The 26,309-nt window shown below is 38.1% G+C and overlaps 4 protein-coding genes across 4 annotated transcripts; 3 read left to right on the top strand and 1 right to left on the bottom strand.

Moving 5' to 3' along the window:
* Positions 1-337: 337 nt before the first annotated feature.
* LOC116254116 (rop guanine nucleotide exchange factor 7-like) lies at positions 338-3,584 on the top strand. The gene is made up of 7 exons (XM_031629226.2): positions 338-1,174; positions 1,390-1,506; positions 1,624-1,778; positions 1,948-2,022; positions 2,098-2,385; positions 2,479-2,835; positions 2,934-3,584. Exons 1-7 carry the CDS (start codon positions 667-669, stop codon positions 3,384-3,386), a joined length of 1,953 nt encoding a protein of 650 aa, XP_031485086.1. The 5' UTR covers positions 338-666; the 3' UTR covers positions 3,387-3,584.
* Positions 3,585-4,967: 1,383 nt separating this feature from the next.
* LOC116254117 (cysteine--tRNA ligase, chloroplastic/mitochondrial-like) lies at positions 4,968-12,083 on the bottom strand. The gene is made up of 9 exons (XM_031629228.2): positions 11,787-12,083; positions 11,190-11,253; positions 8,036-8,197; positions 6,836-7,006; positions 6,451-6,726; positions 6,216-6,341; positions 5,892-6,092; positions 5,709-5,816; positions 4,968-5,627 (listed from the first exon to the last, which is right to left on the bottom strand). Exons 1-9 carry the CDS (start codon positions 11,951-11,953, stop codon positions 5,397-5,399), a joined length of 1,506 nt encoding a protein of 501 aa, XP_031485088.1. The 5' UTR covers positions 11,954-12,083; the 3' UTR covers positions 4,968-5,396.
* A 3,788-nt stretch (positions 12,084-15,871) lies between these two features.
* LOC116254765 (uncharacterized) lies at positions 15,872-17,076 on the top strand. Its single transcript, XM_031630333.2, has 2 exons — positions 15,872-16,234; positions 16,923-17,076. The coding sequence occupies exons 1-2, from the start codon at positions 15,907-15,909 to the stop codon at positions 16,937-16,939; spliced, it is 345 nt and encodes a 114-aa protein (XP_031486193.1). The 5' UTR covers positions 15,872-15,906; the 3' UTR covers positions 16,940-17,076.
* Positions 17,077-18,137: 1,061 nt separating this feature from the next.
* Positions 18,138-24,604, top strand: LOC116254001 (dephospho-CoA kinase). Its single transcript, XM_031629014.2, has 4 exons — positions 18,138-18,476; positions 21,977-22,096; positions 22,715-22,860; positions 24,013-24,604. The coding sequence occupies exons 2-4, from the start codon at positions 21,989-21,991 to the stop codon at positions 24,446-24,448; spliced, it is 690 nt and encodes a 229-aa protein (XP_031484874.1). The 5' UTR covers positions 18,138-18,476; positions 21,977-21,988; the 3' UTR covers positions 24,449-24,604.
* The last annotated feature ends 1,705 nt before the right edge of the window (positions 24,605-26,309 follow it).

Raw genomic sequence — 26,309 nt, 5'->3', positions numbered from 1 at the left:
TTTGGTGTGTAGGAGCATGGTGGGCCTCAATGTTGAATGGAACCAAATGCAAAGTATGAAGCATTGCTGTATTCTTACAAACCTTATTTATCAGTGAATGAAAAAATGGATATGTGAAGTGTAAGGAAAAAAAAGCTTTGGACAATAATGCATCAATGGTCAAATTTAAGAAAGTATTGCAAAGTCGGGAAGAAAAATCTAAAAGGAAAACAAGTTTACAGATGACTATGAGACACTAACACAAACCCAGACGCAGGATATGAAAAAAGTAGAGACCTCTCGGGCTTTGAGGAGAGTGAGGGTAACTTTGGCATTTCAGAGCATCCATCGGAGGAGGCGCGGTTCCAGCAGTCGTCCGTCGCATGAATTCTCTCACCAACAAGTAGGCTCCTCAGTCCTCACCCCTCCATTTTCATGTCATGTGTTAGAGAGAGGGAGAGAGAGAGAGAGAAAGAGAGGGAGAGGATCCGACCTCCAAAATCATATGTTCGAGGAGGCTGAGAGAGGCTTTCCGTTACTTCTTTACCTTCTTCCTTTTTTCTTTTGAGTGGTATTGATGGCATCCTTCACTTCACGCTGCCATTGTCCAATCCGTTGTATCTCCTTTCTCCATTTAAATACCACAAATGCAACATCCTGTGGAGTCTGAAAAATGGTTGCTGTCATATGGAGAGATGCCCATTTGATGGTCGTTCTGCATTGGTCTTTTATAGGACTCTTGATCGAAGCCCCTCGTCGAGCTTTGGCTTCTGGGTAGCCAGATTTCTTCGGGTTTTTGCTTGTGGCACTAGCTGTTTGTCTAGAAATAGCGCCATTGTCATACGGAGCTTCGCCTCAGCTAACGTCCGAAAGGCGGGCTCAAGTGGTCTGCGAAGATATCCTCTTACTATAATGGATGGATTGGTAGAAAAGAAGGGGGAAGTCGAGGGAGGGAGAAGTATGTCGGTGTCTAATGGGAGTGATGAATTTAGAGAGAGTGGGTCTAGCTGTGAGAGCTCAACGACGTGTTGTGGGACTAGTGAGGAGCAGAGTTGCTCGGAGGAGTCGCCCCCTATAGGATGGCCAATCGGGAAGACTGAAGCAAGCTGTGGCTCGGTTGGTGTTGGTGTTGGACAGAAAGAGGAGATTCATGCTTCAGAAGAAAAGAAAGAGAAGATTGATGAGAAAATTTCAGGTAACATGGTTCTTCCATTTCTTCTGTTAATGTTTTCCATGAAATCATGTAAAATGATGAGACCCATTTTCCCAGAAGTTCGCTTTGCACATGGGCAACACGTTACTTCAACTGGAATTCAGATGATGAGAAAAATGTAGTTAAAGATGAACGGTTCCTGTATCGCTTTCCTGCTATGGGAAGGCATAACTGTGCTTCCTTTTTTTCTTTTGCAGAAACTGAGATGATGAAAGAAAGATTTTCAAAATTACTGCTCGGGGAAGACATGTCAGGTAGCGGAAAGGGTGTTTGTACCGCTCTGGCTATCTCCAATGCCATTACGAATCTTTGTGGTAGGTTTTTTTTTAACTTCCTCTACGGAATTGATTGTGGGGATTATGTAAAATTGGGCAGTGACTGTTCTAGTGCCTTTCTCCTAGTCTGAATTCGGTTGAACTTTGGTCTTGTAGCTACTATTTTTGGGCAATTGTGGCGATTAGAACCGCTGTCTCCTGAGAAAAAATCAATGTGGCGCAGAGAAATGGAGTGGCTTGTCTGTGTCAGCGATCACATTGTTGAATTAATCCCTTCCTGGCAAACATTTCCTGATGGAACTAATTTGGAGGTAATTGAATTTCCAAAAGTTCCTCATATTTTCCTTTATATGCTCGTCTTAGTTGGAGGGACACTGTCTCCTGACGGCTCATCCGTCTTTCTCAGTGATGATTCTTGTTTTATCTTGTCGCTGTTAGACCTTGCTGGTAGTAGATTAAGATTTGGTTTCTATGGATTAGGTAATGACGTGCAGGCCGCGTTCAGATCTTTATATGAATCTTCCTGCTCTGAAGAAACTTGACAATATGCTGCTTGTAAGATTCCTCCAAACTGTTTCTTAGTCCCCAGTCTTCAAGCTTGCATGGTTCTGAAAACTTCTAATATGACAGGAAATACTGGACAGTTTCAGCGACACGGAATTCTGGTATGTTGATCAAGGTATTGTAGCGCCTGATGATAATTCCGGATCTTACCCAAGATCTGGCAGACGCCAAGAGGAGAAATGGTGGCTACCTGTCCCCAGAGTTCCTCCTTGTGGTCTTCATGAGAAATCAAGGAAGGAATTGCAGCACAGACGTGAATGCACAAACCAGATACTTAAAGCTGCCATGTCTATAAACAGTAGCGCTCTTGCTGAAATGGAGATTCCTGAAAGCTATCTAGAATCTCTTCCTAAGGTATCCAATGAGGTTATTTCATTTGGCTTCTTCTGTCATCAAGCATGCTTAGTGGGCTATGCTAATGAGCAGTGTTGCTTGTTCTTGTTCTAGAATGGAAGATCAAGTCTAGGAGATGTAATCCATAGATATATTACTTCGGACCAGTTCTCTCCCGAGTGCCTTCTTGATTGCTTGGACTTGTCTTCCGAACACCAAGCGCTTGAAATTGCAAACCGTGTCGAGACATCCATTTATGTATGGAGAAAAAGGACAAGCACCAAGCCTGCAGCCACCACTAATCGTTCTAATTCAAGATCTTCATGGGACATGGTTCGAGACCTGATGCTGGACGCAGATAAACGAGGACTACTTGCAGGAAGAGCTGAAAGCCTCTTGCTTTGCTTGAAGCAGAGATTCCCTGGTCTTTCACAAACTACCTTGGATATGAGCAAAATTCAGTATAACAAGGTGTCCATCTTTTCTACGAACTACTTCTTACTTACGTTTTGCAATTGGATTCTGAACGATGATTGTTATCAGTTCTGACATGTAACTTGAATTGGTAGGATGTTGGGCAGTCCATTCTAGAGAGCTACTCTAGGGTTCTAGAGAGCTTGTCATTCAACATCATTGCTCGAATAGATGATGTTCTCTATGTAGATGACATGACCAAACATGCCGATCAGTACCCATCTGTACCTACAGTTAGTGTTCTGGCGCATAAGAAGGTCTCTCTGCCCTACCCTGTGCCTGTGTCTTCTACCCCATATGCAACTGCTTTCACGACGCCGAGCTTCTCACCGGTGCCACTAATCAGCCCTGCAAAGGGACCTAACTCCCCATTCATCCACAACAAGGCCCCATCTCGAGGATTTGGTGTGAAGAAGGTTTTGACAGATTATCTTGGTGTCGATGCCAAGGGCAAGAACAACAATGTAGATGTTCCAAACACCACCAGCAGCAAAAATGAAAATGTGGGAAGCCGGAAGGAAACAGTTGGTCCAACATCTCGTGACTGAACTACAATTCCTTGTTTTTCTGTTTGGTGGCCATGAATTTGAGATCTCAAGAGTTTTGCTGGGAGCCCGCGAATTCATGGTATGAAAGGGTTGCTTTTTGGTGTTCAGGCCTTTGCTGGCTGCCATGACAGCAACTACTGTGTACATAGGCTGAGTTGTCTCCCTTAATTTTTAATCAAATAGATGAGAGTTTACTTACTTTTGTATTGTTTCTAACAAATCCATTAATCTCGGTGTTGGAGGATCCGCGTGTAATGATTTTAAATGTCTCGGGACTTGAGCTGCTTGATTAGACCTAAACTCTAGACCTCAGTAGCATGATCATGCTGACATGATTATCTGAATGCGCACTGCTTGTTCTAAGTTGTACACAATGAATGCCCAAGGCTGCAGTTGTTGTTGCCTCTGCTCTGGAACAGTGATCATGAAAGCTAAAGTGTGAACTGACAGCATTTTTTTTTAATGAAAGAGAAGTTCATTCATTAGCAGTAGCAGGTGATGAGAGTGCACTGACAGCATTAAAAGCCATGGATGAATATGATAGAGCAATTGCTCACATTCAAAGCGTCAAGTGCTTTTATTACCATTTGGTCCTTCCCCATGTGAACATTTGGGTCCATTTCCTCATCTGTTGGTCAGTTACCTCAATATTCAAACTTTTTAGAACCAACTGTCATGGGTTCTACTTCTGGGCTCTGGACTAAGAATGACTAGTAACCTCTGGGCCGCGAAATTCTTATATCGAGTTTGAAAAGTTGGGTATGGTTCTGAGATGTGGGAGTAGAGCAGAGGGATGGCTTGTACAGTTTTGGCTCCAAAATGATCCGTGCACCCAGCCTTTCTTTTTGGGGGTTTTCTTTTTCTGTTTTTTGTTTTGTTTAATTTTACCTGGGTAAACCAATGTGTGACTTCGTCGTTTCAGGAGAGGTCTCTGTATTGCCCCCATAGAATGTTTTCTCTTTCCTTAGGCTTTGCAGAAAAGGATACCCACTTGAACATCCAACTTTTGGCCTTTATAGATTCTTTGGATGTCTCACCTCGTCGTAGTCAAGTTTGCGAAGCCAGTACTCTGGCCTATATCACGCATTAGCTCCAAAAGAGTTTTGAGTTTTGCCATTTTGGTTCACAATCATGGATCCAGCAGTGTGGTTGAGTGTAACTTAGATACCCAGTTGAACAAAAGCGGGCGATCTGAATCCGCTTGCAGCCTGGAGCAAATGCTGCGCAAGTACATGACCGCAAGTGTGCTCATACAAGATATCAGTTGGGTCTTGGTTGATCCAAATCATCAGTATCTGAGACCGGCGACAATTTGATAAAGCAGTTGCACCAAGATCCAACTTCTGATACCAATGGTGCATCTCTCAACATATTCTTGTAAAGATATGCTTTCAACCTTATCTACCCAACCAAGAAGGAGAAAACATTAAACTACAAATCACTAAATTTAGTAGACTACTGAGAAACATCTGCAACATCAGATTTCTTAAACTGCTTCATAGAACTCCTTTCCTCAACGGCAACCATGAAATTGTCAGGCGTCACAGTTCAAGCATATGATTCACACAGATAGTGTTGACCCAAAGCAAAAAAGGGCATCATGCGCAAACTTATATAGATATCTTGGCAGATGGCTGCTCAAGTTATAGGATGAAACAGTAGATTACATTGTATGTCATACTAAAAATGACAATGTACCAAAACAACGCTCAGCAAGGACAGAGGTCAAAACAATAAACACCCTCGTTTTCTTTAACACTAATAGTTGAATAAAAGATGCTATCATGGTGCCAACTAAAAAAGGAAGCCTAGCAAAAATGACACTATCATAGTATGGTTTCCCACTGTAATGTGCTTAAAATGAGGGATTATGGCTGGAGTACAAATCAGGTTGTGTAAGAATACAAGCCTCCTTGTGATTATGCATGGAAGCCAACTGAAATGGACATCAGATGGTTGTGGAAGAGCACTAGAAAACACGGGCTCTTGCAAATGGAGCAAATGGTGTGTTCAAGCAGCAGCCGCCTCCTTTTCAGGTGGCACAATCGGTATCCAGATTCTTCCCCTTGGATCGTTATCCATTAGGCCTATCCCAAGCTTTGCCAATTCGTTCCTTATTTTGTCAGACTTCTCATATTCCTTGTTCTTTCTTGCTGCAACTCTTTCTTCAACTCGCTGAAGCAACTGCTCTTCTGTCAGTTGTGCCCTCTTGAGTGCCAAGTTTCTCAGTTGCAGTAAGACCTGTTTTATTTCAGGAGAAAATTTTGATCATGTTTCAGGAAGCAAATCAGCCTTTCGTAATTCCTCAAGCATGTAGCATACCTCACATGGTGATGTCGATATCAGTCCAAGGATGGTCAGAACGTCCTTCACTTCCTTTTCCAATGCGATCAGGGACAAGATACGAGAAGCCTGCTGCTTCTGCCCTCCCTGAATACAAGTGAAGCTGATTGAATTACCTAAACTAGGAACATAGAGAATAGAATCAAGTGATACAATACATACCTTGCCCGAGTTAAGAGCATTCATGGCCTTAAGTGGGTCCCAAAGATCCTTTAACACATCATTTGTGTGCAGGTCATTTGCCATTGAAGACTCAACATCCCTCCGGAACTTGTCAATGCAATTCTTTGTATCAGGTGTAACACGCCCATTGGGAGGTTTATCTTGAAATTGCGATAAAGTTGCTTCACAATCATGCAATGTCTGAAAACAACACATACTTGAGACTTCCAAAAGCCATAACATGCAGGCATGCATAATGCATGCTGGCTCATGCCCAAAGGGAGTTGATTCTAGGTCATAATCAATGATAAGAATGCAATATACCTGATAAATATAAAATAGACGGTCTGATGCACTTTCTAGTTGAGCTTCCGAATAATTAACAGGAGAGCGATAATGAGTATCCATCAAGAAAAGCCTCAGAGCAAGTGGATGATATCTTTCAGTGACCTACACATTTAACAGATACATTACAAACTTTATGCATGGAGACATGGCAGGACATAAGCAGAGAAATAATATTAGTTCTCATCAGCTAGAAAATTTGACCTTACCGTACGAATCGTGAAAAATTTCCCAGAGACTTGGACATCTTTTCCTTGTTCTCAGTGACAAAACCATTATGCACCCAGTAACTAACATTGCTCTCTGGGCAGGCAGCACAGCTCTGAGCAATCTCATTTTCATGATGAGGGAATATCAGGTCCATCCCACCACCATGGATGTCAAAAGCATGGCCCAGGTACTGAGAACTCATGGCGCTGCACTCAATGTGCCACCCTGGTCTACCTGGTCCCCAAGGGCTGTCCCACGTTGGTTCACCAGGCTTTGCTGACTGAAATGATTGAAGATAATTTGGCATTCAAAACAAATTATCCAACATGAAAGCCAGATTACAAATTCCATTGAAAACATAAATGAAATTACTGCCATGAGTAACCTACCTTCCACAGAGCAAAGTCAGCAGCGTTTCTTTTTCTTTCATCCACAGCAACACGTTCCCCAGCTCGATTATCCTCTAGTTTCCTCCCAGATAACCGACCATAATCAGGAGACTTGTCAACGGAGAAATACACATCCCCTTCTAGCACATAGGCACATCCATTATCGATGATCTATCAACAAACAAGTATCATAAAAAACAACTTCCAGTAACAAGATATTGCATACTGAATAGGGAAACCAAAGAGCACCTACTTTTATACCCATCAGAACAAGCATTTTTCAATTGAAAATTTGGCCAAGTATATATAATGGACATCCCTTAAATGGCCAGCAACTACTTTTTGCTGCCAAAAGAAGAACATTAGCAACATTATGAGCAACCTTGATGTTAACATGCAACCAGCTTTTTAGACTTGGTTGGGAAACATATACCTAAGCAGAACCAGTTTTGCTAGATCAGCTAAGCTCAAGCTTGATTCAACAAACTTTACCCAATGAATAAACTAAGAAGTACCTGTATTTTAGTTTGATATAAGACAATGCAAGTCATAACTGTGTCAAGAGAAATATACATTAACAAGTTCTTGTGCATACTTACAACAACATGAACTTTAATGAGATTATGATGCTTAGGTCGAACTGTCAAACATGACACTCTTGAGAAAACAAGGATAAGCCTAGACTCAAGCTTGCTCATTTCATTAAATAAGTGTGTTAGCCTGATGTTGAAATTCGGAGGGAGTAGGCTCACCTCATAAACTCATTCATTGGGAAAAAAATGAAAAGACTGAGAGAGCAACATCTCAAAAGGCTCAAAGAAAATGATAAAAGAAATCAACGTCAACATGCATGAAGCTGGCATAAAAGCTACAAATTTAATTGCCTACACGTATAGCTGCTACTCAGACTAAAACAGTGGTTGAGAGAAGTAGAATACTTATGCTAAACAAGCATATGCTGGCTACCCAGTGAAAAGGCAAATAAACAACTCAAAATTAAGAGAGCCCAAATTTTTGTATGCCCTCTTTCAGACCACACATACAGCACCAGTGACAGAATTAAAAGCATGTTTCAAAGTACATCCAACAGAATTCTGGACTAAAAGGTTAAAAAGATCGTATGATATCCAATATTTGCCCAGATATGAAATGTCGTAATCATATTTCAATTGAATTACAATAGATTACAATGTGCAGTACCTTTTGTATCATTTCAATGATCTGAGGTATGTGATCAGATACACGAGGTTGGACTGTAGGAGGCAGGCACTGAAGGTCAGCCATATCAAGAAGAAACTCCTCACAAAACCGAGCACTCAAGCTTATTGGATCTTCACCTAGCTCATTTGCCCTTCGGATTATCTATAGAATTATTAACCTTCACAGATGAGGTTGATCATCAAGGAAAACACAGCAGTATGTGCACCATGAAAACTAAACATAGTCAAGAGCACTGAGAAATATTAGATGAATCTCACCCATAAAAAACAATGTCAGAGCTACTCAGGAAGAAGACACAAGAAGAATATATCCTACTACCTTTACAGACAACAACAAGCAAGACCAATTTCAGAAAAGAAAAAGGAAAACAGTTAAACCCAAAATATAATTGGACATATAGTTTTGCATAAGCACATTCTGTGAGAATATGCTACAAAAATGTTCTTCAAATGTATATAGAGGAGCTAACTAGAAAAGGTGATAAAGTAGATCAATAAATACTGCCAGCAAGTGATGCCACAAAACAACTAAAGGTACACATATTCCTTCTCTTTAAGGGGAAAAAACTCTATAGAACCTTGAATTGCATTCTGTTTAACTGATATTCTATTTTTCTCACAGACATGGGCAAATTCCATATTCAGAAAGAATGCATTTGCGGGATTGCTTCAAAATGACCACCCTACTGAATCAAAACTTAACTTGGTTTCAGAATTCTATTATAGCTCAAATGTGATATTGTGAGAGAACTCCACCAACCCCCATCCATGTTCTCACAGCTCAATTAGGCTATCAACCATATAAAATATTTCATCTTTTTCTCTAACTCAACTCACTGTTTAATCAAATCGCGAGTCAAATGGGCATAAATATAATGAGGGATATACTAAAAGCTCAAAAAGGCATCTCAGAAACTATGTATTATGTGCTTAAGCGGTTTAAACGAAATGGACAGAGAGAAATCCACAGGATTTGAGATATGGTATGCATTCAACTTTTGGAAATATTATGGAAACTTTTTACAGAATCAGTACTACTATTAATTGGACAACTAAGAATCATTTCTGTTGAATATCTGACCTGGATTTGACTGTTAATTTTCAGGTGTCATGGACAAAAATACGCCATCAGTTCTATGTTGACTAGGTCAGAGTCTGACTAGAGGTGTTCCCAGTCCTATTTTGTACACATGCTATCAACTTATGCAACCTGAGTATGCTATTTTGGTTCCATAGAGAACCATTTACAAAGAATTAAATGATTTCACAGGTCCAAATTTTCATGAATGTATCAGTCCTAGATTCAACAAGCTTGAATAAATTGCTGGATAGCAATGGACTCAATCAATTAGCTTTCCTCTACTGGCCTAACAGACACTGAAGAATCATGACTATAGATAATTATAAGAATAAACATGAACTACAACCTTTATTCACATGATTTTTTAACTTTTTCTTAGTTTAGATAATTTGGATCAAGGAGACATTTTTAATCTTCCGCTGACTTGATTGTTAACTGGCCTGCACGTGAATGGAAGCCTCAGATCACGGTTGCTTTGAAACATGACAAGTTATAGAGTAAGTAGATGACACGAAAGAGGCTTATGTCATGCATGAATAATTGTTTCTCTGTGGGAAAAGAGGCTCAGGTCTCAAAGGATACCATGCATAGTTGTCACAAAAAACGGCGTTATATTGAAAAAAACGCGTATTATATGCTAAAAACACTTCAGCCGAAAAAAACGGGAATAAAACGCGTCTTTTTAAAAAAAACGGCAAATTTTAAAAAACGCGTATAAAACGCGTCTCGCGTTTTCCTTTAACGGTCCAAGAATGAAAATGGCACAGTTGTAATATTGTTTAAAACATTTGTTTTTTTTCAAACTTGTTCGACCTTTTAGTGGCAAAAGAGTATTTTCACATAGCAAAAGAGGGCTTAGGGTTAAAAACTTGAAATCGACGAGTTTTCTTCGTGAGTCTTCGACGTTTTGAGTTCTTCTTCCGTCATTCTTCGTGAGTCTTCTCTTCGACCGTTCGAGACAGAGAGGCGTTCGAGATTATTCTGAAGAATCTGAACTCTAAAGAGCAGGGCATTCGACATTCGGCTGGTTTCGTCTGGTCTGATCGTCTTCTTCTCATTTTCATCCGGCTGCAGAGGAGGGCATTCAAGATTCGACTTCCTTTGTCTCCATCTCGTTTTCATTCGGTTGAAGTCTCTTTTTCATTCGAACGGTGACAGGTTCTCTTTCCATGTTCTATTTAGCTGTTTTGGTTTGTTTTTTTCTCTTTTTAAGACTTTAAGTTATTTCCCCTGCATTTTCTTGTTGCCGTATGCATCAATGCATGTTGCTTATCTAGTCATTTTGTTAGTTATGCATTTGTTAGTTATGCTTATGCATTTGTTAGACTGTTAGTTTTCATTATCTAATTTTAATTTGTTGCTTATCTAGTGATTTTTCACTGTTTTTTTTAATTTCTCATTTACTTTCTTTTTATATAATTATCAGGATTTTTATTTATTTTTTAAAAATTTGCCGTCTTTTTCCCGTTTTATTTTCGAGATATATAACTTTGCCGTATTATACCCATTTTTTTCTTCGCCGTATAATACCCGTACCCGTTTAATGTGACAATGCATAGAGGCAATAAAGCTGGCCATTGGCAATGCTCTCTAAATCACAGTCAGAATTGTTGCAACATCATGTTCCCTATTAGGCATCCTAGGCTCCTAGCCAAAAGAAAGAGTACTAAAGGCTCCAAAGGCACTTCTACCTAGAGGCATCAAGTTCAAAAGAAAATAACTTGTGTTAACGGTAAATGTCTGTAGGTGATATTGTTAGAAAATGTCACAAAGAAAGTCCCACTTCTAGTATAAACAATAAACGCATTAAATGTCAGGCAGCTGTTTGAGGAACTGTGACCCTCGTATCAAACTTCATATGAATGTAAAATATCATTCCCTCCGGTTGGCCTTGATTACCTAAATTGCTCCGTCAACCAATCAGACTAACAAACCTCTTTACACAGTATATAAAACCTCTATATTGAGAACAACAAAATAAGGAATATCATTCAACACAAAGATGTCATGGATCTTAATGAACCAAAAAAAAAGAAAAGTTCCGTTAGCTTACCTTGTCATCTACATCTGTGAAGTTACGCACATAATTTACTTCATATCCTAAATGCTTGAGATATCTGCTCCTCGATATCCAATACAGAACAAGATTCTATTAGGACTAAACGTCGACCAGGTGAACGACCACTAAATTCTCACAATTGGCAAATAAAAAAAGCAGTCGAAATTTGTAAAAACAAGCATCATCACAAATAAACTAATTAGTAAGCAACCAACACTAAGATCCAGCGCTCACAAACTTCACATGCCACAACATTTATACCAAAACAGAGAGAACCCAGACTCATAATCAACTTCGCTTTTTGATACTTGCTCAGCCAGAAGCACAACCATCACCGCTTGTCTGAAGCATATGATTTTTAGAAACTTTACAATAGAACAAAATCAATTTTCAATTTCTTTAAAGGAGGAGTAGAAAGGAGAAGTAAGAGCAAGTAAATGACAAATCACCTTCGCTTTCCCCAAACAAGAAAAAAAAACGCATTAAAAAAAAGCAAACAGCGAAGTTCAAAACCATAAACTCCACAAAATGTTGACCGCCGAAAAATTTCAAGGGATTCGACTGTCCGGAAAGAAGAGAAAAAGGAAGGACCTGTAGAGGACGTCGAAGGCGACGTATACTCGGGCATGGCCGATATGGCTCAGATCGTAGGCCGTAACGCCACAGACGTACATCCCGACCTTCCCCGGAACCCTAGGGCGGAAAGGCTCCTTTTGCTTCGTCATTGTGTTGTGGAGTTGGAATTCCTCTCCCTCCATCCCCCTCTCTGCAGCTTGACCCGCTCTGAGTTTCCTTCGTGCTTCTCCTCCTTCTTCCAGCCCCTCCCTTCGTCCCCTGTGGTCTCCTCTGCAGGCACCCAGAGAGAGAAAAAGTAACGGAAGTACGCGCCGAATCACGCGCCCCCCCCCCCCCCCCTCCTTTTGTGTCTGGACACTAGGGTGGAAATGATATTATTTTACAAGATACCCCTTATACTTTCACCAAAATTCGGATTTTTGCTACGGACATTTCGTATTTCAGATGCACGCCCGGTTCGTGGCTAAACGGGTGGAATTCATACCCGATCTTATTGTACCGGAATTTGATTCTGAAATGTAAAAGATCCGACTTGTTTGATGAACCATGTAAATTTTAGCGTAAAAAAACTACGACAAAGGCAATATACCCTTATAAGCCTCTTAAAATTTTTAATAATATTTAATGCAGGACTAAACTTATATATGAGATGTTACATACGTTAACTACTAAGGCTTATTAAGTTGAAACTAAATTATCAAGTCAAAATTATACTATATTCTAAAATAATAAATTAACTCAAAGTTAATAAGTCATAAATTAAATTATTAAGTCAAACAAACTCATTGTGAGCCAAGATATTTAGGCTGCGGATACGGTTGACAAATTTACATGTGTGGGAAGATCAGACTTGTCTGTCTTAAATTGAATAATAAAGAAAAACTACGTTAGCCAAGAATAGGAGTTATTTAATTTAACATGAGAAAATTGTTGTTTAGGAAATAGTTTAATTAATCATAGTTAAATGTGCACTAATTATTATGGGTATGGATAACTGAAGATCCAAGTAACCGCCCCTTGTTAATCTCTTAACTGCTAATCAGAATCTAAGTGTATTTGGTGCGCTGATGGTCATCGTTTCGGATTTTTATAATGTCTTGTAGAAAGAATATTGATATACAAGTTGAAGTATAGCAAGAGCATCACCTCGAATAAAAGGATTTCCTCTCACTTACCAAAAAAAAAATCCTCGGGAATCCATGAAAAGTAGAACCGTTATGTGGAGTAATAAGCCATCTATAATTTGTGAGGTAATTTTAAGAAATTGAATCGGTCAATAACTTCATTTAAATAAAAAAATCGACTGAGTCCAATCAGAACCACAATCTTTTTATGAATCGGATTAAATTTAAGTTTGTATGTGAATGTAAAAAATAGATAAAAAATAACGAAAATAAGAAAAATTTGAGAATAAACAATTAAAAAAATGAAATGCCCAGTGCTCCAATTGGTGAAAAAAAGGGTTCGGTTCGACTTAGATTTGCCCAGACACCGTCTGATCTGAACAGTATCGAGGAAGACCGTGAGTTCAAGAAAGCGTTTGATAAGAGGAACCTCGTGTTTTCAATACACATGTTCTTATCCTAAGGAACATGATATAGTTATAAATGTTGTTTTTAAGTTAGACCGATCAGATACTGGACATAATCACAATACATCTCTTGAAGAAAGAATATGTTATTTTTAAAACATATACGACATGAAATACCAAGTTCAAAACTGAACCGAGCCCAGGTCACACAAGTACTAACTGAGTCTCAACCCACCCAGTCCAAATCTCCAATCTAGGTATCAATGTCACTTTCCAGATCAATAATATGCATCTATTGAGATTCAAATCTCATTTTTCTCCAAAAGCATTCTTAGGAAGCCAACTCCTTCCACCCATGGCAATCCATCCTTGTTATTAGCCTTCATTTTGAAAAGGCATAGTAGTGAATAGTGGTTGCTTTATGGAGCTACTTTTCAGGAAAAAGAAAAAAAAAACTGCAACTTATACTTTATAACTTTTTTGCTTCTAGTTTAACTAGAAAATGAGCCTCAACAACAACCAAGCTTTACTAGATCAACATGACTTAACAAAATCTTAAGTAACAAATGCTAGAATTGAAACTTGATTCAAGGTCATTACTTGGTTACCCTTTAACCAACTATGGTGGTCATTTCATAATGCTTCTTAAACAGAGTAATATGTTCACCAGACTTACATCTTTTGTTTCCTAAGAATTGCTTTCCCATGACAGGCAGAGTTCAACCCAGTGCACCAACCTTTCATGCAGGCGAAGGTCAAGCACCTATTCACCTTCTCATCTTGCTCAATCAGAAGGTTGTTGGCAGTGGTGGAGCTAGAATTTTTAGTTAAGATTATTGCAATGGGTTGGGTACATATTGGACTACAGAGTAGCAACCTAAGTCTGGTGTGGGCCCTGCATATAGCTCGGTCTGAGTCCAGCGTTATCATACTAAAACTTTTTTAAGTGCTTGCTCAGGCTGGAGTGGGCCATTGCCCATGCTAGCCACAAGGTAGCTTCACTACTTATTGTTGGTACATGCATCGACAACTTGGACAACCTGGTAGAACCAAATTTCACGGCGACATTCTTAACCTGATTTCAATCTTCTTTGAGGAGAGATTACCTAATCCTAATTCCCTTAGAGGTCGTTTGGTGGCAAAATATTTTATAAAAGCCTATAAATATGTCCTTAAGATTGTATCTGGTTCATGGAATGTTTTAATTCTAGTGTTTCATGGCTTGGGATACTCACAGAGCGTCCTTGCTACCAAATGAACTCTTAGTCTGCCCGACAAATAAAATAGTTTGTAATTGTTCTATGAATATATCCTAAAATTTAAAGCAGATTTATAAAATGTTTTTTTTAAAGCATTTCATTAATCAACCTCAATCTATGGGTCATATTCATGTTACTGTTTTTATTTACCAAATAGACCCTTAGGGATCATTTGGTAGTTCAAAAACTTGAGTGTTTCGTGAATTTATTCAAAATATTGAAGTAAATTCATGGCACATTAGAACTAGGTATTTATGAATTAAAGTAGATGCATGAAAACACTCACAAAATATTCCATGCATCAGCTGCCATATGTGGAAGGATTTAGCTTCCTAAGAATGTTTTGGAGAATATGGATAGTGACTTGGGAAAGATGGGTCGCTTGAGGTGCATTTGAGTTATTCTTAACGGGAGATAATTCCTTCAACCATGAGAAAAATTTCAAACATAACTATGTTGGGCAAGATATCATTAGTAAATATTACATTAAAAAGAGAACCATAATGTTGTTTAGAGGGCATGCATTTTGTAACAAGAACTTCGTGTTTATTTACGATACAAAATTTTCTACAATTTCTTATCAAACACCTCTTAAGGAAAATTTTGCTCTGTAATACTACTTCTGAAACTAATATAATTGCTCTTTACATTAACTTTCACAGCCTATAGGAAAGGACATCTAGCAGCGGAGACATGCAGCTCATTTAAAAATTTTGGGGAGATCATCTCCCCCTTAATCAATAGCATGATCACATTCCACTAAGGCAAAACATGCACCTTTCCAAGTCATATTCCAACTAACTAACCTATGAAATATACTTACAAGTTGCTTTAACTTCTGATGAATATGTTGAGATGAATACTTTTCATTTTTAAATATCACATTCTTGGCAATATCTCATGGTATAGCCTTCAAAATATCCTCATATATTATCACATTTTCAAAGATATGGTGCTGATATGCATGACTATATCAAATAAGAGATGAGTTTCTCAGGTTTATGATCAAGCCACTAGCACCAATGTACTGTCTACTATCCACCAACATAAAACTAACATCTTTCCACTACTTGTTCTCCACTAAACATATAAAAGATCTACATCAGCAAAACACAATGGTGCTGCCTTTAACTTTCCATAGTGGATTGTTAAGTGCAGAAGAAAGGTCACAGTGTCGAACCCGCGGCCGGATGAGTGCGATGTAATTTCATATTATCGGACAGGTGTCGTTTTGCAAGACGCGCGACACATTATTATAGTGCAACATTATTGCATACAACAGCCTAGCTTTGGTATAAAAACCCCTTCCATGAGAAGGATCACACTGCAAGTGAGAGCCAAAGAAATGGCAAACTGTGAGAAACTCCTTCCCCTGCTTCTTGTCCTATTGACTGTGAATGTCATGGTGAGAGGAGCCAGTGAATGTGGAAGGACTCCTGTGGAGATGGAGGCCTTCAATCTGGCTCCCTGTGCCGGTGCTGGACAAGATGAAAAAGCCCAAGTAAGTAGTTCATGCTGCTTTCAGGTCAAGACAATAGGGCAGAACCCTGCATGTTTATGTGCTGTGATGCTGTCTCGAACTGCCCGCGACGCCGGAGTCCGGCCGGAGGTCGCCATCACCATCCCCAAGCGCTGCAATCTGGCGAACAGGCCAACTGGTTACAAATGTGGAGGTTGGTTCTTCTGTTAAGGGCATTGCCCTTTCTTTTCTTTCATCACCAATGGTGCCTGGTTCATCTGTAGAACTCATTTTCAGACTCATTTTTGGGTGGCAGCTAACTCAACATGAGCCTTTAACCAGCTCTTGATCTTATTAGTCTAGAGTGACTCAAGAGACTACCAATGCCCTGGACCTCTTGCACGCCTACTGGCCAGGGGCGGAGCTATGGACTTGTGTAGGCAGTTGCCCATACGGACTAACATAATTTATTTTACTTACATAATAGTTTCTGCACATAGTGTTTCATATTAGTGGTCTTTAGCAACAAATTTCTGGCTTCATCACTATTATTGATTGGAATCACAATTATGAGAACCAAAGAGCCTTGTTTTCAACTAATTAATCAATGCCAGTGAGCAATCTAAGTATGATTCAGGATCATTATTCATATTGCGATGGACTTCCTTAAATGGACATAATGCGTGTCATTCTTGGAAAGTTTTTCCCTTAAATCCATTGTTTTTACCATATAGCATGAATTTAAAATTCATGTTGTTGAGATCCTCAATTCATTTAAACTAAAGATCTCTTAAAACACACCTTTTAATGTAGCTTCGAATCTATCAAACGCAACCTTGGAGACTTTCACATGTGCTTTACTAATCACTGTGTGGTACACTGAATTCATGTATTTTGTGCAGCTTATACTATGCCCTAGCAGGAGGGTTTGCACTAAAAGGTCTTCAGATGTGAACTTTGGCAAGCATCTTCCTACAGACTGCATATGTAAGAACACTGCAGTATGCAGAACATGTATGAATATTACCTATCAATAAAGGACCACCTCTCTGTCTCTCTCTCTCTCTAAAATTATATATATATATATATATATATATATCAAATTAATTAATTAACAAAATATTTAGTATAATGTAGAATTTTGAAAGATTATATTTTGTCTCCTATCAAAATTTTAAAACTATAGTTCGATTACCATAATAAAAAGTTCCGAACTCCACCCTCCTAACAGGAATAGTCAAACAAGCAGCCGGCCGGCTAATAGTCATTGGTCTGACCAGTTATGCGGACACACTTCCATATTCATGAATTCTGACCCATACATTGATTTTGCATATCAAGACTTAAATCTTATGATTAAAGAAGATGGTTGAACCTACTAACATGGTTTCACAAAGAACAGAAATGGTACATGCTTATGGGACGAGGCATTTGATTAGTACGTCGATTCAAGAAAGAACTTGTACCAGCATAAGGTAATATGATCCAAAGCCACCAGACTTTTGCATGGGAAGATTAGAAGTATGCACCACATGATGCTCGCGAACCAAATATTTTGGCTCTTTTACATCAACCGGGCTTGAAATAGAACCGGCCAAGTTGCCAGTTCAGTGAATCAGCTGATTTAGTAATTGAATCAAAATATAATGCAAACAAGTGAAGAAATCACAAAACAAAAAACAAATGTCTCCATGCTCACACTGTTAAGAGGAATTGGTCAGCCTTTGCGTGTGTGTTGGTAACTCATTACTCTTTAATGCATAGTTGGCTGATTAGCCGGATTGGCTCAGGATTCATCCGAGTTAGTTTGGACCACTAGAAAATTTGGCCACGAGTCAAGGTTGGCTCAGCTCGCCCCTGGCTCAGCCTGACTTGCCCGATTCAAACTATTTTAAAACTTGAATGAATCAATGAGTCAACTTGTTGACCCGGTGATTCAGTCATATGCGAATCTAAGTCTGAGTCACGGGTTTACCAACTATGCTTAAATGACTCCTCCTCGAGACCACAAGAATAATTACAGTTATTGAGACAGTTGTTTGAAAGCAAAGACACTTAAAAAGAAGGTTCATTTCTAGTGTCAGTGTCCGATAAGTTTGTTTTCATGAGGTTTCTGCTGCTTTAAGCATTGGAATTCGGTAGAACACCATGTTCCATTTTCCGCGTAGCCAATGCAAACGTTGGACTCGGAACCGAGGTGTAAAAGTCTAACCCTTTCCGCGCTGATCCGGGAAGCATCGAACGAACGCAAGCGCACGCCCTCTCTCTCGTGCAACTGTAGCTGCAGCTCTGCCTTCTCACGCACCCTCTCTCACGCACGCCTCATAACTCACTTGGTTCAACTTTCCGGTGAAAATTCCGGCAAGCAGCAGCCACGTCGGTGGCAACCGATGGACAAGCGGTCGTTTTCCGGCGACCAGAGGTGACGCTCCCCGATTCACCATATCAATTTTCAGGTAGGCCCTGTTTTCTCCTTTCCCTCTCTACCGATACCTCTAACCTCTGTTTTTTCGGCCAAAACCCATTGGATTCCCTTTGGATTTCCAGCCGAATTTAGAATGTGATTCCCAGCCTCTAATGTACTCATCCAAATCATCAATTAGAGAAGAACAATCCGATTTGGGCATTTTCCCCAATGCTGGATTATTAATTCCCCTTGCCGGAATCCGGCGATCCCGAACGTTTTCCGGTAGTCCTAGCTACGTCCTTCTAATTCATCCCACGTCTTAGCTGCCCCCCGAAACCTAAACCTATCTGACTATCGTAGCCCATACCGATAATCATTTTCCTAAGTGCCCAAGCCCAAATCTGAGCCATATACCAACTGTTTGTTATATTGATTCACCTAGCCAACTTGTCTCCTTTCCACCCCTTGCTGCTTTAGATTCACCTTAGACCTCTCTTCAAAAGGCAATGTCGTGTTCGATTAACTTCTTCTCTACTTTCAGATTATGCAGTTATCTCTTGTTATTTGTTAGGGATTAGTAGGGATTTTTTATTTTTGGAGAGCTTCTCTTGCTTAGAAATTTACTCCAGTCAATAATTAAATGTGTGAGGATCTTTCTGCATTGAAGTAGCATGATCTGAACGATTCTGAAGCCTTCTTACTTTACCTTCTTTACTTGATGCCTTAAGTGTGTCTTCTTGGTCGATACCACTTTGCATTGGTTACGTGCTCAAAGCCATTCGATTTATGAATGATAAATGGCTGATATTCTTTTGATTTTTTTTTCGCACTTGTTCATTCACCAATAGTGGTCTATGACTCTATTGTCCTCTGTCCTTTATAATTTTAGTTCATCTGTCACTATCAGTAGATTTTTATAATGGTTGTGTTCTTTTGTTTTCTTCTGATTTTTTAATAATTTATATGTTAATGCGGGTTTTTATGTTTCTAACAATGTTTATGACTAACCACGGTAACAAATATTGACAGTTTTTTTAAAAGAAGAGGAAAATAAAGGAAAAAGGAAATAATCACAGAATTTTGAAAAAAAACCAAAATGAAAAAGAGAATTTTTGTTGCGTTTTTTTCAGAAAAGATGATTTTAGTATACTTGGTTCTTTTGAGCTTTCTTTTAACATAATATTAAATATTTTGAATTTTGATCAATGTTTCCTGAAGAAAACTAGTAGAAAAATCAAACATCATATTTTTCTGTTCTTAAAATTTTTAAGTTCCTGAAATTTTTTAGGGAGAACAAACTTTCTGATTAATATTCAAGAAAATTCTCGCTGACAAAAACCCAAGAGAAATATTTGTGACAACTGTTCTAACTTATATTTGATAATGTAAAATGCATTTTTTTCAGGAAATTGGTCCATTTTGATGGGCATTTTATTTTTGTCTTGCATCTAGGATAAGACTGAGCTTAGCTTAAGGTTACAGAATTTTTGTCGATTATTAACTTCATAAACTGTCACAAAAGTACCTTGTGGATTATATATAGCAACAAGAAATATTCGATTGATGATGTACTATCACTCAAAATAGACTATTGACTATGTATTTTTACAGGAAGTATGCTGGTGCTTATTAAGCCTGGGCATCGGGCCTGCCTGGCCGGCTAGCCCGCTAATGAGTCGGGCTCGAGCCGGCCCAACACCCAAAACCCGGGCCCGGGCCTGGCTAGAAAATTAAAAACCGAGCCCGGCTCGGGCCCGTCACGATTAAATTAAATATATATTATTTAATATAAAATAATATTCAAATATAATTAATTGTAATAAAATATTATAATCATATATAAAAATTAATAAAATAAATGTTAAAATTTTTTATCAGGCCCACCCAAGCCGGCCGGGTGCCCTATTTTCCGAACCAGGGCCCAGGCCGCCCGGTGCCCAGGCTTAGTGCTTATGCTTGGAATGATATATACTATTGACTGTAAATTGTTGCACAATGTACACTGTTGTGTTTACTATATGTTGGTGTCATTTATTTGTTAAATTAGATATTTTGGTGATTATAGACTGTTAAAAAATAAGATTGCTGATTATGTTGTGATAAGAAAGTCGAACAAAGACAAAGTATTGCCGATATGTACTTTTCAATCTATATGTTTTTTGAAGCATACTTATTTTTTTTTAAAAAAAAAACAATGGTTAGTGTAGTTCACAACTGTTTTATATATTTTTTCTATATAGACTAGTATTTTGTTGAATAAGGACACAAGGTTCTAGAGTCCTGGTCACAGATAATTTGGAGAAGGATCATATAGGTTCCTTCTTACTTAATATTCCACAGGGTGGTTTTTTGAACTTAATAGTGTGTGATCTTTTCGTGCACGTTAGCCAACCATGTTATGAGAGAGGTTGTTGGATATGAGAGGTGGATGGGCTCAGGGAGTTCGCATGAATGGCGACCTTATGGAGCTGACCACCTTCCAGTGGTCTTTTTGACAACCCAGAAAGTGGACAATTAGATGACTTCGATGGTGAGAAACATTTTGGTAACAAGATTCCAAGAGGAAGCTGACTTGAGGTCTGGCATACGCGTTATATACCAAGAGAAAATCTCTGCTTTTTCTTTTCTGAACTTATGTTCAATCAAATTTGGTCACATGATATTTCTATTCTGGAAGAATGAATCTTCCAATTATTTGATGATGCAATTATTTCTGGCTTTTCAGAAATTGTCTCTCATGAAATGAAATTATCGATGTGATCTTAAGAAAAGATTTTTTTTTTTTGTTAATGTACATCACTGACTCCTAAGTAGGCAAAATCTCAAAATTTGAGCTTTTCTCGTCAGAATCGTAAAGGTCAACAATGTAACTATTTTATAAGGGTTAAAATAGGTGGTTCAATATTTGGTAACATAACAATCTACATTCTCTTACCACCTTATCTTATATTTTCAACTCTTGAAGCCATTCGCAGCTGCATATCCTTCCAGAAAGAAACTATATATCTGTTTTCGTCTGTACTAATATACTTATTTGCTCGTTCTCAGAAAGTTCTTCTGTCTGTGAAATAATTCTTTAGGCTTTGATAGTAAAATAAACTATGAGTTTCCTTTTCTTTGTTAACCTATTTATGGGTTTCTCTCTGTAGGTAATTCTAGTGAAATAAGTTGGTCCATTTTTCATAATAGTTGGTTTCTGTGATGTATGCCAATGTTAGTGTTTTCTTTTCTTACTTCATCGAAGAATGCTTTGCATTTTTTTAACATTTGCAGGTACTTGATTTGATTAATGAGTTGCGTTTGATGTTGGTTGTTGTAAATGGTATGTCTTTACAGGCTCTATGTCACCCTGGTCAGTGTCCATCCAAGAAATGCTAAGATGAACTGTCTGAATGTATGAAACTGCATGCTGATTGTGGAGTGTCATTATTATTGATTCTCACACGCATATTTTTTTAGCGATATGTTCGTTCATTAGTACAAGTTTTATCTCTTACATATGGCTGGTGAAGCATATGAAATTCTCATAAATCTTTGGTTGGTTTATAGTTGTGAAAGAAGATGAGAATTGTCGGGTTGACAGGAGGCATTTCTTCTGGGAAGAGCACAGTTTCTAACATGTTCAAAGCCAATGACATTCCAGTTGTTGATGCAGATGTCATTGCAAGGGTATCTTCTGTTTCTTCAATGCTTTCAGCCGTTATGTTGGCTTCACATATGAACTGTCTTTATCTGTAATTGGAATCAAAATGGAAGTCAACCAAAATTTCACATGTTAGATGTAACTTTCTCAAGCGGCCTGGTTTAGAGTCAATAGACAATGAAAGATGATAGGAAAATGAATATCATACAAAAGTGCCTGAAAAGTTCAGCATGTTTTTGTTAAATAATCTAAAGGACATTACAATCATTTGCAACTTTTTTTCATTGTTTATCCTAGATATTAGACTTATGAAGAAGTTTCTTCAAGAGCCATAAAATGATTTCTTATCTTTCTCTTCCTTTTTTATCAAGGAATATAAAATTACCCTTGCCTTTGTCATAAAGAGTAAACGATGAATTCTTTTTAATGCTCAAAGTTTGAATTACATCTCCACGTGCACTGTGCAGTCAATCAAATGTGCAACTACCCTATGGAATGTTATTCAAAATGCTTAATACAAAATTATTTCATATACAAGTTTTTTTTGGTAGAATATGGCAGGAGAAATTTTTTATTACTCCTTGGATGAGTCTTTTGTTGTTCTAATTATTTTATTGTACTTTAACTTTTTGCATTTATGGCAGGATGTTTTGAGACGAGGTACTGGTGGTTGGAAGAAGGTCGTAAAAGCATTTGGGAACACTATTCTGTTAGAAAATGGGGAAGTTAATAGGGCATATCTGGGGCAGATTGTCTTTTCTGATCCCACTAAGCGTCAGCTTCTTAACCGGTATGAGTTTGTGACATTGTGATGTATGTGTTACTTCTATGCTTTTGTGGAGAAGACTGAAAGATTATGCTTCAGAGTTGTCGCTTGAGGATACAAGTTTCTTGATTAGAAGAATACTATTTGTTTTAAACTCTAAAGATGGATGACACCAATCAAGTATATTTATTGCTCTTATAAATTAGGATGCTTGATCAGTTTTCACCAAATAGATCACACTCAGTATATTGCATAGATAGAGCAAACACTAAATAGGTTATTTGCTTTATGCAATTAATTGCCATCCATAAACAAGCAGACAATTATAAGGAGATTGAAAGATAGTCCCTGAAATTGTGAATGATGCTATTGATGATGTTATGGAGTTATAACAGATCTTTTTTACTTGCGAAGAGAGACTACTCACATCTTACATTAAATTCCAAAGCATAGTTAGGCTATTATACTGAAGTATTATGGCATTGTTCTTCATGAAAGTTGGGCGCACCACTCATGTGGTGCAACCTCGAAATTACAATTGTGCACTCATGTTTGCTATGTCTAACCCATCGAACCACTAAAATGGGATTAGCTATTTCAAGTTTCTTAATTCAACCTCATTTTTTAAAAAACTAACAAACCTGTTCAACCTCATCCTTTAAAAAACTAACAAACCTCAGGTTTTGCATGGGTAGTCCTTACCAAATTTGATTTCTAGATATCCAAAATTAAAGAGTGAACGTTGGATACTCTGCATTTTTAAAAGCATACAACCCTCTTTTAATTAGAAACTGAGGGGAAAGGCAATCAGCTTAAATAAAGAGAATCAAATGATTCTCATATTCAATATATTTGCAAAGTAGTCCAACTCTCAGCCTTGACTTTTTTTTTTTTTTTTTTGGTTGAAACATATTTTTCTGCTTCTTCAATGAATAAGGATCTGTTTGCTGTGAGAACATGATCATCACTCGGAAGAAGTTGAAACTACCTAGTCTGCCAATGTATTGTGTAGATAGCTTTCATGTTCTGGTGAGTTGGTGAAAGTGCCATGACATCTATGTGAAATATGGAAAAAAAAAATGCATCTGTACAATTTTATCCAGCTTTTTATATTGTTGTAGACTTGTAGTTTGTATTGTTTCTGTTCCTAATCTTTTCACCAATTTCTCTTCCTAGGTTGCTTGCTCCATATATTGCGTTTGGTATCCACTGGGAAATAGTGAAACTTTGGTTGAAAGGTTATAAAGTTATTGTTCTTGACATCCCACTGTTGTTTGAGACTAAGATGAATCGCATGACAAAACCAGTTATTGTTGTGTGGGTAGATCCTAGTACACAGCTTCAAAGGTTGATGGCAAGAGATGGGATATCTGAGGAGCAGGCTCTGAATAGGATCAATGCACAAATGCCATTGGACGAGAAGAGGGAGAAGGCAGATATTGTGATTGATAATTCTGACTCCCTAGAGGAAACAAAAGAAAGAGTTTGTAATGTGCTAATTCAAATCAGGAAGCCATTAACATGGAGAGAATTTGTGCTCTCCAGGGATGGCGTTGTCTGCTTTCTTTCTTCTTTAATTCTTGGCGTTGCAGCTTATAGGTACAGTAAGTAATAGGAGAATTTAAAATTTTTCTTTTTAAAACAACTATGTCTATTCTTATTCTGTCTTTCCGTTTTTTGCAATGTAAAAATGGCATGTTGCCTGTTGAAAAGCATTGGCTTGAAATATTGTTAGTAACCAAATAAGAATTTCCTTATTATTGCTTCACGATTATCTTGTTTAGGGGCTTATTTCACGAGGAGTCCTGTTTCATCTTCTGTATTTCGGAAATACAGTGACAAAAGTAAGCCCAGCAATTAGTTAAAAGGCGGTGATTTGCTTTCATGGGCTAAGGATATTGGCATTTTATGTTTACGGAGCAGCCATTTTCACATTCACCTCCAATGGGAATTTCATGTTTAATTGCAGTAAACGGTAGTTTCAAATCCTAAAATTGCTAGCGTACTCGTGTTTTCAACCTTTTGACATATGCCATAGCCCATAGCTAATAAAATCATTTTTCCTGGAGACATGTTTTGTAAGATCTGCTTCTATTCTGCATTATCAGTTGGTATATGATGCATTTACTGATCAGCAGTCATCTCTGTTTTTTGTCATATGGCTCTTCAGCCTATGCATAGAGAAGCAGCTCTTCTCCCTGATGAAATCGATAAGAGATAGGGATATAACAGAAAGTTGAAAACCAAGTTGGCATGTTAAGCATTTAAACTAGGAAATAGCAATGAAATAGCTGCTTTCTTAGAAATTTCTCCAGCGTAGTTTTTTCAACTTTCTGAAAAACCTTTTCTAGTTTAAACTCTGAATTTGGCTTACCATGAGCAGTAGAAATCATTAAGAAGTACATTTGTTGGCAAGTTTCTTTTTTCATAATGTGTATGGGGGAGAATGATCCTGCATGAGATGGAGTAGATTATTTTGTGAGGTTTTTCTGCGCACATACATTCGTGAGAGAGAGTATATTGGTGGTGATAAATTTTTTGAGGTATCCTTTCCAGATATCACTCCAAATGCAGTTATTTGGATTTGAGAATGCCATTGCTGTTAAGGAAGTTGATCATTTTAATTGATTAAGCGGCAGTTTAGTGGTAGCCCCTTCCATTTCTGGGTGATATGCTTAAACCATGTGAATATGCCCTTTTACATTTTTGATTTGCCATATCAAGTTGCATTCTTTTAAGCTCATTTCTTTTATATTCTATTATAGAGTAATGGAAGTGGAATCCAGAACCCATGAGGTGCCAGTTTGGCTTTATCTGTTCTTCATCTGGTCTCTCTGTGTCTGTCTTCTACCTGCTGGTTGTCCAATTAGCTATGGCATATTCCTTTCTTTCTTTTTATTTTTTCTTTTATTTTCCCACTCTTTATGAAAAACCGATGTTCTTGCAATGGCCCTGATCAACTTAGTTGGTTTGACATGTTTGGTGACTAATAATTTCATTACATGCAAAGCCATGCAGGCATCTGCTGACGATGATGCAATTAATGTGTTATGCCCATAATATCATGACATATTCTCAAAGAGATAACTTATATAAAGATCTCCTAGAGAACTAGAGAGAGAGAGAGCTTTAAGGAAGTCTTTTACCCATTTAAACAAAGACTGAGCAGACAGAATTACTTATATCCCGATTTGCTAGGTTGTTCTTTCTCCCTTTTGCTATTCTTTTATTAAAAACCAAAACTGAATGACGTATTCATTAGAGCTCCTCACTCTAACCGGATCTCCATGAAAGAATACAACAAAAACAAAGTGAACGAAGAACAAATGAAAGAATACAACAAAAAGAAAGTGAACGAAGAAGAAATGCCATGAATGGAAGAACAAGCTATAAAAGCAAAGAAAAACTGAAAGTAGGTCTAACCTCTTATTAATCTCGATCAATAAACTAACGTGATCCTTAAAAAAACAGCC

This window comes from Nymphaea colorata, chromosome 5, assembly GCF_008831285.2.
Source record: "Nymphaea colorata isolate Beijing-Zhang1983 chromosome 5, ASM883128v2, whole genome shotgun sequence".
NCBI classification, from domain to species: Eukaryota; Viridiplantae; Streptophyta; class Magnoliopsida; order Nymphaeales; family Nymphaeaceae; genus Nymphaea; species Nymphaea colorata.
The sequence above is the reverse complement of the archived record's forward strand: the minus strand, read 5'-3'. Positions and strand labels throughout refer to the sequence as shown.